The sequence below is a fragment of the Poecilia latipinna genome, unplaced genomic scaffold (assembly GCF_001443285.1).
Source record: "Poecilia latipinna isolate Pla-1442-1.1 unplaced genomic scaffold, P_latipinna-1.0 Scaffold1897, whole genome shotgun sequence".
In the NCBI taxonomy this organism is placed as follows: Eukaryota; Metazoa; Chordata; class Actinopteri; order Cyprinodontiformes; family Poeciliidae; genus Poecilia; species Poecilia latipinna.
In genome coordinates, this window is record NW_015114513.1 from 71,959 (window position 1) to 89,191 (window position 17,233).

At 46.5% G+C, this 17,233-nt stretch overlaps 2 protein-coding genes and 1 long non-coding RNA gene across 6 annotated transcripts in view; 1 reads left to right on the forward strand and 2 right to left on the reverse strand.

Moving 5' to 3' along the window:
* med15 (mediator complex subunit 15) overlaps nt 1-6,386 on the reverse strand; it is a 14,818-nt gene extending 8,432 nt beyond the window's left edge. The window contains exons 1-11 of one of the 3 annotated variants that reach the window (XM_015015262.1): nt 6,185-6,386; nt 4,537-4,630; nt 4,414-4,465; nt 4,310-4,333; nt 4,034-4,189; nt 3,626-3,870; nt 2,867-3,103; nt 2,484-2,585; nt 2,003-2,116; nt 1,819-1,934; nt 1,618-1,748 (exon numbers count right to left, since the gene is read on the reverse strand). In XM_015015262.1, the coding sequence (XP_014870748.1) occupies nt 1,618-1,748; nt 1,819-1,934; nt 2,003-2,116; nt 2,484-2,585; nt 2,867-3,103; nt 3,626-3,870; nt 4,034-4,189; nt 4,310-4,333; nt 4,414-4,465; nt 4,537-4,630; nt 6,185-6,252 (1,339 nt within the window). In that variant the 5' untranslated portion in view covers nt 6,253-6,386. Of the gene's footprint in view, nt 1-1,617; nt 1,749-1,818; nt 1,935-2,002; nt 2,117-2,483; nt 2,589-2,866; nt 3,104-3,625; nt 3,871-4,033; nt 4,190-4,309; nt 4,334-4,413; nt 4,466-4,536; nt 4,631-6,184 lie in introns of all 3 variants that reach the window. The other 2 variants (XM_015015263.1, XM_015015265.1) reach the window with 2 other exon arrangements.
* A 987-nt stretch (nt 6,387-7,373) lies between these two features.
* On the forward strand, nt 7,374-16,919 carry nr1d1 (nuclear receptor subfamily 1, group d, member 1). 2 transcript variants are annotated; one of them, XM_015015276.1, is made up of 7 exons: nt 7,374-7,831; nt 11,599-11,877; nt 12,901-13,134; nt 13,678-14,210; nt 14,331-14,516; nt 14,995-15,205; nt 15,983-16,919. In XM_015015276.1, exons 1-7 carry the CDS (start codon nt 7,747-7,749, stop codon nt 16,195-16,197), a joined length of 1,743 nt encoding a protein of 580 aa, XP_014870762.1. In that variant the 5' UTR covers nt 7,374-7,746; the 3' UTR covers nt 16,198-16,919. The 2 variants fall into 2 exon arrangements, with proteins under 2 accessions (XP_014870762.1, XP_014870761.1); XM_015015275.1 differs by having other exon boundaries at nt 7,375-7,831; nt 11,596-11,877.
* Nucleotides 10,010-11,658, reverse strand: LOC106935034 (uncharacterized). The gene is made up of 2 exons (XR_001421826.1): nt 11,575-11,658; nt 10,010-10,539 (listed from the first exon to the last, which is right to left on the reverse strand). It is a non-coding gene; the product is annotated as an uncharacterized LOC106935034 (long non-coding RNA).
* Nucleotides 16,920-17,233: the final 314 nt, after the last annotated feature.

A 17,233-nucleotide genomic window follows, 5' to 3' on the forward strand; every position in this document is an offset into this window, starting at 1 on the left:
CGGGGTGCCGAGGCGGTCCACCAGCAGTCCGCCAGCGGTCCACCAACGGTCCACCAGCAGTCCGCCAACGGTCAGCCAGGAGTCCACCAACGGTCCGCCGGCAGTCCGCCAGCAGTCCGCCAGCGGTCCACCAACGGTCCACCGGCAGTCCGCCAGCGGTCCACCAACGGTCCACCAGCAGTCCGCCAGCGGTCAGCCAGGAGTCCACCAACGGTCCGCCGGCGGTCCACCAACGGTCCACCCACCACTAACGGTCTACCGGCGGTCCACCAACCACCAACGGTCCACTGGCAGTCCGCCATGTTTTTGTATTAAAAGATGTTAAGGTGACAGGAAATTTTAAAATATCACTCAGTAATTACACGGGAAAACATCGCCAGTGAAACACGACTTAAACCCACAGCTAGTCTTAAAAACAACAAATCAAAATATACAATTAAAATCAATGTCAATTATTTGCACTTCTGTTTAATCCAAATTAAGTCAGCGGTTCCATCGGGCCCCCAGGGCTTCAGGGGCCCCATAAATGCTAATATTTTAACACAGACCACAGATACATGAATGTAACACTTGTTTATTGAGATGATCAATGCTGCTAAATTTGATTCAATTTCATCATACATAAATTAAAAGATTTTAAATTAACATTTAAATGTAAGAGTTTAAGGAGCTGGTAAGTTTACTTTGTAGAAGATCAAAGAACAATATCCATAGTTAGATTCTTTTGTTACCATAGCAACAATCTGATGCTGTGAGTTTAATCTTTAAGTTTGAGCTGTTTGTTCACAAATACAAATTAATAAACTGGATTATAACTGGTTGCTTTTTAGGTTGGCCAATTAAACTCCTCCCCCTCTCTCTCAGATTAAATCAAACACAGAAGCTGTTAGAGGTGTTGATGTTATTAGCAACAAAAGGGGCCCCTAAATCAGATTCTGCTCCAGGCCTCATCCAGCCTTGGACCGGCCCTGCATGATGAGTTAAATCTGCTGCACTACACAGAGATGATGGCCGGTGTTTATGTTTATTTCCTAAAAACATAAACAAGAAAGGCTTAGCCTGGCGGTGGTGCTAATAAAGCATGGCGGCCGCCAGGCCTATAATAATACACTGGGGGAAACCCTGGATTAGGATGTTCAGTCAGAATGGATCCATATTTTTAGCACGCAATACCAAGCAGGGCCACAGGGGGCGCTGCAGACCTGCCACTGTCAGTCTTATTCACCTACACACAGAATGGAATTGTCAGCCATATTATGAGAGGCAAGTTAATTTTAGAAAATGAAACTACTCAGCTTGAAACCTGGTTACAACTAACCTATTAAATTTAATAGATTTTTTTAAACATATTTTTAGTTGTGGTTGTGAGAAATGAGGCTCACCTTAAGAGCCTTTCCTGTTAAACACATTTAAGGAAAGAAAGATGATATATTTGTTGAGACATAATTTTTTTTACCATTTAAAATAATTTTAAAGAGCAAAGGCTTGTGCTGACACAACAACATCAGCAATCTCTGGTTCCAGTCTGGAGGAAGAAAGCCACTCACAACATGGCCGCCATCACTGTTTAATCGCAGCTCCTCTGGCATTGCATTCCACCCGCTGTGTGACTGTTACCTGGCGTGTTGAGGGGCCCGGGCGAAGCCACCCCATGGTTCTGCTGGGGGGTTCTGGCGGTGACCGGGCTCGGCGACGGCTGAGGGGAGGGGCTGGGCTGGAAGCCGCCCGGAGACGGCGTGGGGCCGGAGCTGCAGACAGGAAACAGGAAGTGGTTAACAGGCAGAGGGAAGGGGTGTGGCCTCCGGGGAGCTGTCTTACCTGGCCGAGTTGGGCTGGGAGGAGGGGGGCTGCGGGGACGGCTGGGGGGGAGGCAGCATTTGAGGGGGGCCCCCCTGCCCAGGTGAGGGTGATGACATCATGGGATGCTGTGGCACCTGAGGAGAGGGAGGACAGCTCAGCCTGCGCTCCTGTTACCTGGACGACTCAGAGCGGGAGAACACACCTGTGTGGTCATCATCTGACCTCCGACCCCTGCCGTGCTGCTTGGAGGGGGGATGGTGGCATTCAGAGGTGGCCGAGGGGGGCGGGGCAGATTCTGCATCGGGGGCCGGACCATCTGCAGAGGTTAGCTTAACGTTAGCCTGACGCTACGCTATCATAGCAATAAACTTTTGCAACAATAAAAGTGACAATATTTATTTCTTCTTCTTCTTTAAGTAACAGTGTGACTTTGTGCCACAGCAACTACAGCCCCACTAACAGAGGAAGATTCCCACAGAAACGCTCCTCTTCAGGACTCCAGTCACATGAAGCTGTAACTGTATTTTTTAATTTACTGACGACTTCACTGAACAAACAGGAGAAAAAAGTTAAAGTTTCAACTTGTTTGGAATTTATCATGACAACAACGAATCAAAATTCTTATTCATCATGATAAAAGGCCATGACGTTAGCATGGGGAGGCCAGCCTCAAGGTGTCTCACCTGTCCAGGCACGGCGGCGGCTGCGGCGGCAGCTGCAGCGGCGTTGAGCTGCGCGTGCGCTGCGGCCTGCTGGGCCTGCTGCAGCGGCAGCGTGGCACGAGCCTGCTGCAGGCAGAGCAGAGTATGTGAGGGTTAGGGTGGGGAGCTGGACCCCCACCACCTCCAAAGCTAACTAACTTAGCATCAACGTTTGAGCTGCTTTCATTTTGAAGACGTTAATAAACCTCTGATGACCCCTGGAAACTTTTTACTAATATCTCTAAAATGAAAGTGGCAAAAGCCAAAATTTAACACTGATTTAGTTAGATGTGGAGGTGGTGGGGTTGGTCCAGCTTCAGCCTGGTGCGGTTCTGCTGGGCTCTGTTGCACCAGTCCAAACCCACCTGGAAGGCCTGCATCTTGAGTTGCTGTTGGTTCAGCGAGTTGATGGAGATGGACTGCGCCGGCATCTGACCCGGCAGAGACTGGGGGACGAGTCCGGGCTGGGAGTGAGGAGGCATCTGACCCGACTGGACCTGCTGCTGCTGCTGCTGCACAATCTGCTGGATGGACTGGGCCTGGTGCTGCTGCATCTGCAGTTGCTGCAGTTGCTGGTGCTGCTGCATCCGCGTCTGATGCATCTGAAGAGACAGGAAATGAGAGCTGGAGGACAGGAAGCAGCTGCTGACAAACATCACTGGAAGCGTCAGCAGCAGAAACTTAGCGAAACATTTTACACTGCAAGAACCAGCTTCCACCAGCAGATGGCAGAGTTGCAGATTGAGGGTGAAATTAACTCAAACAGCTTCATTCATTCATTAATATCATTAAAACTAACGCGGAGCGGAGTCTGACTAACGCGGAGCGGAGTCTGACTAACGCGGAGCGGAGTCTGACTAACGCGGAGCGGAGTCTGACTAACGCGGAGCGGAGTCTGACTAACGCGGAGCGGAGTTAGGACTGAACAGAATTGGTGTGAATGCAGCCTAAGAGTGTTTGTCTATTTGGGCGCCACCATGTTGGAATGTGTTAATAACTCAAATGCTGCTGCGTTGGTGGGACTCAGAGCTCTGAGGTAAATGGAATCTGAACATCTCCAGAACCCTGAGGGTATCTGGACTCGGTCCTGCTGCTGGTTCTGCTGGGTCAGTTTGTGGACAGACCTGGTTCTGCTGCTGCTGGTTCTGGACATGCTGCTGTTGCTGCTGCTGCTGCAGCTGCTGGTTCTGGGCATGCTGCTGCAGAGCGCGGAGCTGCTGCTGCTGCTGCTGGAACTGCTGCTGCTGCTGCTGCAGCGCGGCGTTCTGCTGCGCCTGCTGCTGCTGCTGCTGCTGCTGCTGGAACTGTTGGAACTGCATGGACTGCTGCTGCACCATCTGTTGCACCGACATCTGGCCCGGAGCGCCCACTGCAGAGAAACAGGGAGGGCAGGAATGACCCGGTTCTGGAGCCGGAGCCAGCCTGGAGTCGGCTCAACATGCCGAAGCAGGGAGGGAGAGAGAGAGACAGAGAGAGAGAGATGGAGAGAGAGAGAGCGGCACGCTCAGCACAGCAGCAGGAAACACACTCACTGGCTTGTGGGTTTCCCGGCACCCCGGCCATGGCATGCTGGCCTAGCTGCATCTGCCCCATGGCCCCCATGCCCCCCACCGCGGCGCCTGGGGCCCGGGGCCCCATGCCCATGCCCCCGCCTACCCCTGTCAGGTTAGTCAGGGCATTCATGGGATCTAGCAGAGGGCAAACAACAGACAACATTACGCAGCTCCGACATGCTCAGCAGAACCCCCACGAACCCGGCCGGAGCCGAACCCCACCCAGAACCCAGCAGGGAGCAGAGCTGCACTCACCGGCTCCTCCCAGCGCCTTCTTATCTGCAACACAAAGCCCAGCGGTGGTTAGCCTCACCCAAACACAACTAGCAACCGGAGAGACAGGAAGCTGCAGAACTCACGGATGTCCCTGAAGTGGATGATGAGCCGGGCCACCAGGGACAGGTACTCCTCCTGAAACACACACACTGCTGTTAGTGTCGGCTGCTAACCCGTTTCCCATCAGCCACCTGGGCACAACTCACTCTGGTCTTGGCTTTGATGAAGACGTGGTTCTCCATGTCCGTCCCAGACTTGTGTGTCGTGTTTCCAGAGCCGGCCTTCCTCATGGCGTCTTCACTGAGGAAGACCAACACAAACTACTCAGCAGAGTAAACATCGACATTCATTTTAACTGTCCAAAATATACAAAAATAATCGCAACAAAAGCCACAGAAATGACAGAGGACCATTTCTCATTCATCATATCTTAAACATGCAACTTCTTCAGACGCTTTAATTTATTTCATTTTTTCTGTGTCTCAGTGAGACCTCTCTGCTTTATAAATCTTTGTCTCTAAATAGTTTCAGTGTTTTCAGCCTCAATTATCAGAATTTAACTTAAATTACGTTAACAATCATAAATCGAACAGCTCAGGCCAACCTCCATAGTTTTAAGTTTTTTCATTTTATTTATGCTTCAGATGTGGTTATGTTTAAAAATTTAATGTTTATTTTTCATGCTGCATGTTTTTCTAATTACTGTTAAACTGAACAAGTCAATCCGTCCATTTAAAATGTGCCTTAATACGCCTCCTCTTTTTGGTCCTAGTGTTAAAATCCCTTCAAAATAAAAGGTTTTAATGATTTTAACTACGTTTTCAGCAAGAATATTGTTTTAGAAATAGGGCCTTTTGAGGAGACAATGCAGGCCTGCTGTTTAAGTTACATAAAACCTTTTTATTATTTGCATCTTTCTTTCTAAATTATCCTTGCAGTCATGTCTAAATGGCATTAAATACAAAGAATTCAGGAAGCATGGAAAGCCAAAAGTACCAGAGTTTAATAAATTAAAAAGTGAAAATAGTTTTTTATACATCTGACCATTTTATTAAAACTTAATGTGGATGCTTCAAATTAATTCATTAATCCCAAATAAACATTTTCCAAAAACTGTATAAATGGCGAACATTAAAAACACAGAAAATGTTATTTCTGCCTCCTGCCTAGTGAAAGCATAAAACACGAGGCTTAGAGCCAAGATGCAGTCCCACATTGAGCTCCTGGGTCATTCCTACAGCACACCTCACTGCTGTCTCAGTCTCGTACCTGTCCTGCACCACCATAACAGACTTCTCTGCCACTCCACAGCTCCTCTCTGCATTCTGTCTTATTCTTTTTCTACAGACACAGTGCAGCTCTCTCTAAACTTCTCCCTAAGCACAATTTAAAGTATTATACATGTCTTCATTAATCTGAATTAAATATGAAATCATCTGTCCAACAATGTCCCGCTGATTCTAATAGTTACTTTTGGTTTTATTTAGAGAAAGAGAAATTAAAATGTTGCTTAAACACTTTAACAGGCATCTCTATAAGATTTATATAAAACAGTTGCGTTGTGGAGTAAAAACTTCTTGTTTATAATACTATCTTCAACAGCTAATGATGCCAACAATAAAATCTGGTCAAAAAAAGACAAAACAATGGATTTTAGACGTTTTATTTGCGCCGAATTAAACATCGGTTTCATGCCCATAAGACCACCTGAAATGCAGTAGAAGTTTAGCACCTGACGGATTTTTGTGTTCAGTTTTTCTTAAATTGGCAGTTTTTACAAAATGTTAGCAGTTAGCTAAACCAAAAGCTAGCCTAGCTGAGTGCAAAACCGTGAAAAAGAAGCAACTTCCTCACATCTGAGCCACGACTTTCTGTCGGAACTGAGGGCTCCTCCAGTCGCTGTCGGCTCCAGGAACCTCCATGGCAGAATTGATCCAAAACTGACTTAATTTCTCTGTGTTCCAACTATTTTCGCCTTCCTTCTTCCGCTGCAGAGATAATGGCGGCGGTTCGGCGGATGTTAGCGCTAACGAACGCTTCCGCCCCCCTCTGGTCAGAATTAGATACTACATGGCACCAAAACAACAACACAACACAACGGCCCAGAGATATTTCTGCCCACATTTAGAGTCTCACAAACCAAATTAGAATATTTTATACGAATTTTAAATGGACAAATTGTATCTGTTTTTAGGTATTAAAATAAAGAAAAGTCTAAAACCTTTGCGAAGACATTGCAGGATATTGACGTCTGCTCTATTTGTTTTAATGTCATTTAATTCTGGAAGTTCAGAGCAAATTTAAAAACAGAAATTATGCTAATACCCACATTTCTTATACCAATATAAAAAACATTATTGATTTATTTACATGTTTTTATTAAGAGTCATTGTGGAAGGTCCAGACATGGTGGTGGTGGCAGTATCATGCTGTGGGGTTGCATCTAGCAGAAGACACTGGAATCTTGTAAAGCTCAGAGGTAAATGAAAGCAACAGGAGAACTGTGGCTTCAGAGAACATTTATTATCCATTGAGAGGATGACCTGAAGTGTTCTGTGGCTACAGCTACACAGAGATGGTTTGAGGTTCTGGAGTGGCCTAGTTAAAGCCCAGAACTATTCATAGCTGATCCACACCAACCTCAGAGGGAAAATGGAGGAAAACTGCAGTGTCCAGATGAGCAGCCCAAGGCACCTATACTAAAAACTGACTGGATGGGGTCACTTATTTTATGTTTAATATTTTTATTTAATGATTAATATTTTGTAGAAATCAGGTTTCACTTTGAAACTAAATCTTTTTTCCACTAATTTTTGTCTAATATGACAGATTGTATTGATCATGATTGATTTGAAACAATGAAAGGGGTTTAATACGGCTCTGTAATATAGCGTTACTATTCTAGCTACTAACGCTAAATGGGAATAGCAAACTAAAACGATATCAAGCAAAAGGGAAAAATAAGTATGATCTGAATCAGTAAAATTACAAAATGTAAAAACAAAAAATGAACAATTCAAAGAACAAATTCTGTTTAATTACAATAAAAATATGTTGTAGCTAAAATCTGAGAAATCCAGGAGGTCCAGTAGAACCAGAACCCGCTGAAATAATAAGAAACAAACTACACTTCCCACAATCCCACTCTGCCTGCCCAGAGGAACAGTCTGCTTCCGCTCCACGTGCAAGGAGGAGGGGCAGGAAAGTGTGTCACTGGGGCACGAGGCGCTCCCTAGTCACGTGGTCCCGTTTTCTGCCGCGTGCGGCAGCAGCGTCCCGGAACATGATGATGATGATGATGATGATGGGTCTGCGCGCAGTTTGAAGCGCGAGCAGCAGCTGCCCCAGAGACAGAACCAGAACAACGGCAGAACCGCACTCTTTCTGCGGGATTCCTGCTCCTTAGCTGCTCCCGCATGTTGACGCGGCGGCAAGTGTGCGAGACTGGACCGCAGCTCGGCTTGACGACCACCGACATGGACTCAAACAACAATAACTCAGGTAAATAACGTCTCTGGGTCCTGGATCCTGGTCTACGGGGGTTAGAGTCGGGCACGGCGCGCGTGCACGGTGTTTAATGGGAATTGTTGAGCTGCCGATGTGTCGGCGCGTGCGTGATGGCTGGTGCGGGGCTCGGAGTGGAGCAGAGAAGGTCACTGCGGCTGCGCTGCGGGGAGTTCGCCTAAAAACAGCCAGAACTTAACAGGAGTCCGGTCCAGTCATTTTTTAATAGGAGTCCGGTTCTGCTCTAGGGAACATTAGCCACACAGAGGGGCCGTGTCCATCAGCCGGGCCTTGGACCCCTCTTTCGGACCTCTCGCGCACATGTCGGCCAGTCTGTCACGAGGACCGTCACCGTGAATGCGCTCGTGTTTACGGGAAGTGGATCAGGATGACTGCAGGTCTTTCGGTTTCTGGTGGACGGTGCTGGCGTGTGAGTGTGTGTGTGTTCACATGGAGCGGCGCAGTCAGCCATGTGCGCTTTGTTTTCACGGAGCAGCACGGCCTCTGATTGGCTGCTGCGGGGTCTGCGCTCATTGCGCAACCCTCCCCTCCTGCTGTAGCCCCGCCCCCTGGAGCAGCAGGCGTTCAGCTGATCAGTAACCAGGTAGCAAACAGAACAGGTGAGACGTGCTGGTAAGTGCCCGGACGCTGGAGTTTTTTCCTGATCGGGACCGGAAGTTGAATCCTGTCAGACGTGACTGCAGTCAGGAGGAGATCCAGTCAGTGACTCATCTGCAGCAGAAAGCATTATCACACACACACACACACACACACACACACACACACACACTTATTCATCCTGCTTCCCAGATTTCAGAAGCATTGAAGGAATTTTGGGAAGATGTCTCCAGATTATGCTAACGCTAATTCCAGGATAATCTGGGTGAAGATGTGTGAAACATGACTGGAAGCTGGTTCTCTCTCTGCTTCCTGATAGCAGATTGATCAGTGATTGATCAGCCCAGCTCATTGACCTCTGGTGACCCCTGTGTTAGTCTGACTACAAATAAAATCTGAGGATTCATTCCAGAAGTTTGGATCGTTTGCCTCGCTTGGTGTTTTGAGATGACGTGAATCATTTGACTCAGTCCAAACAGAAAAGTCTCGCTCAGGGTGTTCAAGGGGCGGCCCGGGGCCCACTGGGGCCCTTGGGGTGATTGTGTGGCCTCCAGCTGCATTTCCGAAATGATACACAGGTGGAGACATTTTATTTGTAGTCAGACTAACATTATTTTCATATCATTTTCTTACAGGAAAATGTTAAGTTTAGCAATAAAGAGAGACATTAGGTGCTGTGGTGGCGCAGGGGCAAAAAGCACAACCCATGTATTGAGTTCTTGGTCCTCATGCCGGTGGTCGCAGGTTTGATTCCCGGCCTGGTGACATTTGCCACATGTCTTCCCCTTCTCTCATAACCCTCTTTCCTGTCAAACTACTTTCAAATAAAGGCCACTAGAGCCAACAAAACCTTTAAACAAAAAAAGCAATAAGCAGAGACTTTGCGAAAAGCACAATCAGCTTTCATTGAATGTTTTAAGTTTGGCTACAAATAGCAGCCAGTTTGAAAGAAACCCAGATCCTGTTGTAGATGCTTTTCTTTTAATACAGAAATCTGCAACATTCCCTTTCAAGTTTTAGATTTACAATTAATAATCATTTTGTTGGATTTAAAAAGAAAGACTTTTTATGTTTGACTTTGTATTATTTTTTTCCTGTGAATACTTTTGAGTCGACACCCTGGTCTAGCTTCTCAGAACACTAACATATCACTGACTATGTTACCCATAAGTCTCTGCTGCAGCTGGAGCCATCTCCATGGTTACTGTCTGTATCTAAACTGATGCAGGTCAAAGGTGCTTCAGATTTCTGTCCATAATGATTAAGGCCTGTTTTACTCTCCGATTGGCTGTTTGGTGGTGAAGCATTCTGGGAGTTGTAGTTCTCTGTGATGTGTTTGCTCATGGGCAGCATGTGTTACCTGAGCAGGTGCTTTTCTGCAGGTCAGTTGTTGTCAGGTATGTCCACTGTCCAGTCAGATCAGTCACAGCTGCAGCCGTTCTGATGTTACACACAGGTGTGTTTGACATTCAATATGCTACATACCTTCAGGGTGAAACACGTCCAGGTCATTTACCAGAGTTTATCAGAGACACACAGCGTGACCTCAGAGAAACGTCCACAGAAGATAGTAACTTTATTACATTTTGTCTTTACTGTAACATATCTTTCTTGGTGCACTGTGAGATTGTCCTTACTGTATAAAGTTTATTCCTAAATAAGGATTAAAATCTTTTATTGTTTTTGGTTAAAAGTGATCTAATGTAAATATATATTCAAACCAGAGAAAGACAGGAATCGTCCCAAATACTAGCAGAGAAACAGGATCTCCTGCTGGCTACTGGCTGAGAGGGGGCGGGACTTCCTGTCAGTGTGACGTCACACTGATGGGTGGTGGAACGTGAGGGCTGGGGGCGGGGCTTCCTCAGTCTCGTTGTAGGGCCTTGTGTGTGGAGGAGGCACGTGGCCTGGAGGCGTGACGCTGCCAGCACAAAGAGGAGGAGGAGGAGGAGGAAGATGCTGCTCCTCCAGACCTCCTTTCTTCTTTAGGTCTCATTTCCTGTCTGACGCTCCCCGATGGCCGGACTGCAGGGATCAAACCTCGCTGTTTTCACGCTTCATAGCTAGTCTTTATTTACATGTAGCCTCTGAAATAAGACGAAGACATTAAATTCCCTCACAGAGACGCAAAAAACACCCAGAAGGGGGCCAAAATAAAACCCAGAGGCAAAAGATTCAGAGGGATTAAAAACAACAAAAAAGAAAATAACCTTCCAAGCAAATGCTAAGCTAACCCAGAAGGATGCTAAATTACCACAGAAGAATTCTAAAGTACCATAGACATGCTAAGCTATCCTGCAGGGATACTGAACTATCATATATGTGAGCTAGGATGCTAAGTTACTCCACAGATATGCTAAACTACAATAGATGCATGCTAGGTTGCTAAATTACCACAGAGCGATGGAAAGCTAACCCAGAGGGATGCTGGGTTACCACAGATGGATGCTCTGATGCCAATTTAACCTACAGAGATGCTAAGCTGCCCCAAAGTAATGCTTTATTATGTCACAGGGATGATAAGCTACCCTACAGGGATGCTAAACTATCCCAGAGTAATGGTAATCTAACCCAGAGGGATGCTAAGCTAACCCAATAGGATGCTAAGTGACAGGCTAAGCTGACGGTGTCTCGGTGAAATCTCTGTCAGCCTGGAGCTCGCTCTGCCATCACGCTTCGGCCATCTTTAACACGCATGTAGAGTGAAACCATGAGGACAGCCTCAGGCGGTAAACGATGCTAAGCTGCGTGTGGTGATGATGAAGCAGTCATTGAGACAGCAGAACGGTTCCCATGAGGCTCTGACATGTCAACATGCAGCCGCCTGCAGCATGGCTGCATCACTACTTCCTGTTTCTGCTGCCTGAAGCTCAGGCTGCTAGAAACAACCCATCCTTCCATCTTTCTTCCTTTTTTCTCTCCTCATTTCTTTCTTCACAGGATAACAGACGGCGGCGCTCTAGATTTTATTTAGCGGCATCAGAATAAAGTGGGCTGGATTCATTCACATGCTGCACTTTTCAGATTTGATTTGTTCAAAAATGTTTCCTGAAAACATTTTGAAGTTTGTGTTTGGACCGGGGTGTGAATACTTTAGGAAGTTGCCATGGAAACAGGCTCACCTGCAGGTCTCTGTCCTCCAGCAGGGGGCGTCATCTCCTACGTGGGCTCCTGTGGAGGCTCCCCATCCCGGGGCAGCCCGGACTGCGGGGCCAGCCCGGACTCCATGGACAGCGAGAACTCAGACGCCGGCTTCGCCTCCTCCTCTTCCTCGCTGCCGTCCTTCCTCAGCAGTGACGGTTCCTCCTCCTCCTCCTCCTCCTCCTCCTCCTCGGCGGGCGGCTCTCCACAGGGGCGGGACGACGCCGCTGACACCACTGGCCCTCACAGAGCGTCGCCCAGCAAGTCCGTGGCCAGTTTGACCAGTAAGTGGCGAAGATGGATCCGTTTCCTGTTTCCTGTGAGGCAGTTAAACATCAGCAGCAATAATTTGGTTTATTAATCCTGAAAAAAATGTAGGCTTATTTTCATTCATTTATAAATGTCACATTTTCAAACTAAATATATAGTTTACAAACAATTTAGTCATTTCATTTACAAACTGTTTGGCGCTAAATATCTAGTTTGCTGACTAAATGTTTAGTTTGGAACAAAATATTTATTTTGCAGGTAAATATTTTGCTTACTGACTAAATATTTAGCTTGTTAATATTTAACAAGCTAAATATTGGAACAGTTAGCTTGCTAGCTAAATGTTTCATTAGAAACAAAACATTTACTTTGAAGCTAAAAACTTAGCTTGCTAACTAAATATTTAGTTTCATTTACAAATGAATGAATAACATTTAGAAAAAATAAGTTTGAAAAATCAACCTCAATTTTCTTTCAGGCTAAATAACTCTGGGTTACTACAAATATTTTTTGGAAGCTCTTTATGTTTTTTCCAACTGAATTTGGACTTTGCATCCATGTTTCTCAGTCAGGTTTTTATTCTAATCTGATCTTCTGACTGAATTGATTTTTGTGAATAATTGGTTCCTTAAAAATTTCTCGTCCACAACAGGTTTTAGGAGAAAAAACAGTTTTCCAACAATGTTACAAACTTGGATTAATAAACACTGATAAGGTTAATTACATGTAAACTGACGTCTCTGTTGGTCCTGGTGGAGTCTCTCCTCCTGCTCTTCACTCATTGGTGATTGATCCACATGTGAAAATGCTCTTTGATGCTCATGTTGCATCCATAGCTCAGAAAGTTGACCTGATTGAGAAAAACCAATGTGATTTTTGGATTCAGCTCATCAGAATGACAATAAAACAACTGAAAAACCCCAGACAATGTTGACCAGTGGAATCAGGCTGCTGATGTTTGGCAGGGTAGCAAACCATGTGGCGGCTCTCTGGAGAGCAGAGCTGTCTGCGCTTCCTGACGGTCCGGTTTGTTTCAGAGCTGAACGGCATGGTGCTGCTCTGCAAGGTCTGCGGAGACGTGGCGTCCGGCTTCCACTATGGCGTTCACGCCTGCGAGGGATGCAAAGGCTTCTTTCGGCGCAGCATCCAGCAGAACATCCAGTACAAGAAGTGTGTGAAGAGCGAGAGCTGCAGCATCATGAGGACCAACAGGAACCGCTGCCAGCAGTGCCGCTTCAAGAAGTGCCTCTCTGTGGGCATGAGCCGGGACGGTGAGTCCGCCGCCGCGCCGTCACACCGACCCGCCACGGCGTTTCCCTCAAAAACATGACAGTTATTGAGTGAAACATCATTAAATACAGAATCAACTGTGTCGCAATTAAATGATCTGATTCCCTTTTAAAAACTCCATATAATTATTTCATTAATGAATAATTTCATGTTTCTTTTCTGAATCGTGAATTAATTTAAACTGTTAACTTCAGCCATTAAACTCAGTGGGCGGGACTAGGGGAAATCCTGACGTCTGATTGGCTGCTTCAACAAGTCAAGACAAATTATTCCTTCTTTGCTTCTCTGAAATAATTGATTAAACCATGAAATATATAATTCATTCTATATTTAATCAATTATTTTTCTATTCATTTCCAGTTTTTAAAATTGATGACGTGTTTAAATATTTATAAGTTATTGTAATTTGTCATAGATACTTGGTAGATTATGACACCTCACCTGTCCACCGGGGGAGCTGTCCAGGGTGTCTCCAGGCTCCGCCCCTTCCTGCTCTCACCTTCCTCCTCCTCTTCTGTCTGCAGCCGTGCGTTTTGGCCGCATCCCGAAGCGCGAGAAGCAGCGGATGCTGGCGGAGATGCAGAGCGCCATGAACAACATGGTGAACGACCAGCTGCAGAGCGACTTCCAGCTCGCCAGCCTGTCCTCTTCCTCTTCTTCCTCACCAGAGGGCGCCATCGATCCCCAGCCGTCTCCTCCTCTTCCTCCCCCTTCCTCGCCGCCCCCCAACCCTGGGATCGACTCCACCATCAGCGCCATCGCCTGCGCGCACCGTGAAACCTTCCTGTATGCGCATGACAAGCTGAGCGAGCCGCAGCTTAGCCCCGCCCATCGCCACCCTGGGGTGGCGGAGCTTTGTCCCAACCGGAACGGCTTCAGCAAAAACAATAATCACAAAAACACCATGGACTGCTTCCTGCAGCAGGGTCACAACAACACAAGCAATTACCATGGCAACAAGGGGTGGAGTCAGCATTCCAGCACCGTGATTGGAGGACAGAGTCATGTGACCCAGCACCAGAGCTGTCCGCCAAAGAGTCGCTCTGGGATTGTTCTGGTAAGACCCGGGATGCTAACACCCATCGATAAGTGCTGCTGCTAGCTTAACCACTGCTAACTGCTGCTAGCTTAACCACTGCTAACTGCTGCTAGCTTAATGGGCTCTTATCGTTCCCAGGCTTGTCCAATGAACTTGCAGCCTCATGCAGACCCTTTAAAGACGCCCCAGGAGATCTGGGAGGACTTCTCGCTGTCGTTCACGCCCGCCGTCAGGGAAGTGGTGGAGTTTGCCAAGCATATCCCAGGATTCAACGGTCTGACCCAGAACGACCAGGTCACCCTGCTGAAAGCAGGCACCTTCGAGGTAAACCATGATGTCATTACAGACATCAGGGTCATGATTTAAGAATTTATAAGTTTATACTTCTATCTTCTGATTTTTAGGCTAAGTTAGCCTAACAAAAACAACGTTTGTTAGCTAAGGTTAGCCTGACCTGTTTGTGCTCTAAAGAGATTCTGTTAAATGCTAGTTACTACATTAGTACAGCAAAAACTGATTAGATGAAAAATTATGTTAGCTAACCTGTTAGCCTACATAGACATCACATCAATCTTAACATAATATTAGCTGATTTCCATTAGCTGTCAAATTTTCTTTAAAAAAAAGTTAGCTGCTGTTGACCAAATCCATATTTGACTTATTAACCAAGAGAGTTTAGCTTCTGTCATTTAGTAGATAGACTCCTAATAATTATTTAACATTGAGAGAACATTTATATATATACTTTATGTTCTTGTTTTTCTAGATAAAATATAGAAACGTTTGTTTCTTCTCGCTCCAGGTGCTGATGGTGCGCTTCTCGTCACTGTTCAACATGAAGGAACAGACGGTGACGTTTGTCTCTGGCGCCACCTACTCTTTGGAGGAGCTCCATGCGATGGGGATGAATGAGCTGCTGGCAGCCATGTTTGACTTCAGCCAGAAGCTAGCTTCGCTGGCGCTGAGCGCCGAAGAGCTGGGACTGTTCACCGCTGTAGTGCTGGTGTCCGCAGGTAAGCGTCAACATGCCGGGTTGCCTCCTGGACCGCCAGGTGTCTCCCAACGAGCTAACAGCCGTCCTCTTTCTGTACTACTTTGATTTGCAATGAAAAAGCCCACAGTATGGTGCTGCCAATGCATACAGTTGGTAAAGCATCCTTAGGTTTGAAAGTCTCACATTCATTGACCATAACCCTAAACAAACTAGACAAACATTGCTGCGCATCCAGCAGTGGCTACTTCCTTTGATTGGCTGCCATTTTTCATCCTGGCCGGTAAGTGGAGCTGCCAGCACTGGCTAATGACAAAGAGGCTACAAGCTATGAGCTAGTGTTAGCTTTGGAGACTAGCATGCCGAAGCTGATGGCCACCTTCTGGATAGCCTTTTTCCTCTGCTGAATGTTAGCACATATAAGCTAGGTTAAGAATAACATTGGTTAGGTTAGCTTTAGCAATGGATATGCCATCATTAGCCTTGAATGGGCTAGCGGTAACATTGGATAGACTAGGGTTAGCAATAGATTGGTTTGCTTTATCATGGAATAGGTTAACTTTAGCATTTGGTAGTTTAACATAGGCCTTGGATATGCTAGCATTAGCTTTGGATATGCTAGCATTAACCCTGGATAGGCCAGCGCTATCATTGGATAAATCAGGGTTAGTAGTCTCTAGGATGTTAGCTTGTCTAAAGCTAACAAGTACCCTTCTCCTCATTTGCTGGTTGCTAAGTTATGGGCTCTGGTTGCTAGGTAACTGATATCAGTGACCTCACTGTCATCATTCCTTCACAGATCGGTCTGGCATCGAGAACCTGCCGTCCGTTGAGCATCTGCAGGAGAACCTGATCCGGGCACTTCGCTGTCTGGTCAACAACACGGCCGGCGCCGGCAAGCCGCCCGTCATGGATTCTCCACGCTTCACCAAGCTGCTGCTGCGGCTGCCCGACTTGCGGACGCTCAACAACATGCACTCAGAGAAGCTGCTGTCCTTCCGCATCGACCCCTGATGACTCCGCAGCGCAACGCTGCAACAGACACATGCACCCTCCACAATAAGAGTCTGCTCGCCTGATCCGAACTATCATACATTCCCACTTCCTGTTGAGACCATCATCATCACCATCACCATTATCATCATCATCCCTGATGTTCTCCAGAGCAGCTGGATGGAAACAAAGATCCTCTTCCAAAAGTCTCCTGCTTTTTGGCAGGACCCTTGCTTGCCCTTCGCTCACCAAACATCTGCATCTGTCAGCAGCAGATTGGAGCTCCATGTTTAGGAGCTCTGCAGATCCAGGATCGGTCCATCCAGATGTTTAGGAGCTCTGCAGATCCAGGATCGGTCCATCCAGATGTTTAGGAGCTCTGCAGATCCAGACTTCCAGCACTAGGTGCTTCAGGTTCAGCTCTTCCATTCACTCTGAGGGATTAGCTCCGCCCCATCGGCACCAGCAGCCAATGAGAAGAGGAGGCAGCTCCGTGGACCAATGAGACGGCGGGATGCTGAGCGGCGCCTCAGCTGAACATTAGACATGTAAAACTTGTAAATGCTGAAACATCCAGATATACTTGAACTGTTGCCGTCTGTTAATCGTCTGTGTGAAACACTGAAGCCTCTGGATGAGCAGCAGAGGCACAAAGTGTTCAGGCAGGAAATCTTCTCATGTCTGTATTTTAATGTTTGGAAATCCATTTAAGTAATTCTATAAATTCTCACTGAAGATGCTGATCTGTGCCTCATTTCCTGCTTTCACCGCTTCGCCTGCCTAAAACCAGTAAAAAGCCAAACAGCTTTTAATAATTAAAATCATTACAATGGAAGGAGTTTAATTCATGATTTTTATAATAAAATATTAAATAAAAAATTCTGCTAAATTACCGTATTTTCCGCACTATAAGGTGCACCTAAAAACCTTCAATTTCCTCAAAAGCCAACAGTGCGCCTTATATATGGACCAATATTGAGCCACAACAGGTCTATCAACTACGGTAAGCATAGACATATTATAAGGATAGACCCTCATGGACCGCTCTCGCCTATTG

Excerpts from the sequence above, each read along its gene's own strand:
- nr1d1 (XM_015015275.1), top strand. The coding sequence starts at position 7,747 with ATGTTGACGCGGCGGCAAGTGTGCGAGACTGGACCGCAGCTCGGCTTG. Across the intron at positions 7,832-11,595 it reads CTCAAACAACAATAACTCAG|CAGGGGGCGTCATCTCCTAC; the intron begins GTAAATAACGTC and ends TCTGTCCTCCAG. Across the intron at positions 14,211-14,330 it reads GTCGCTCTGGGATTGTTCTG|GCTTGTCCAATGAACTTGCA; the intron begins GTAAGACCCGGG and ends TATCGTTCCCAG.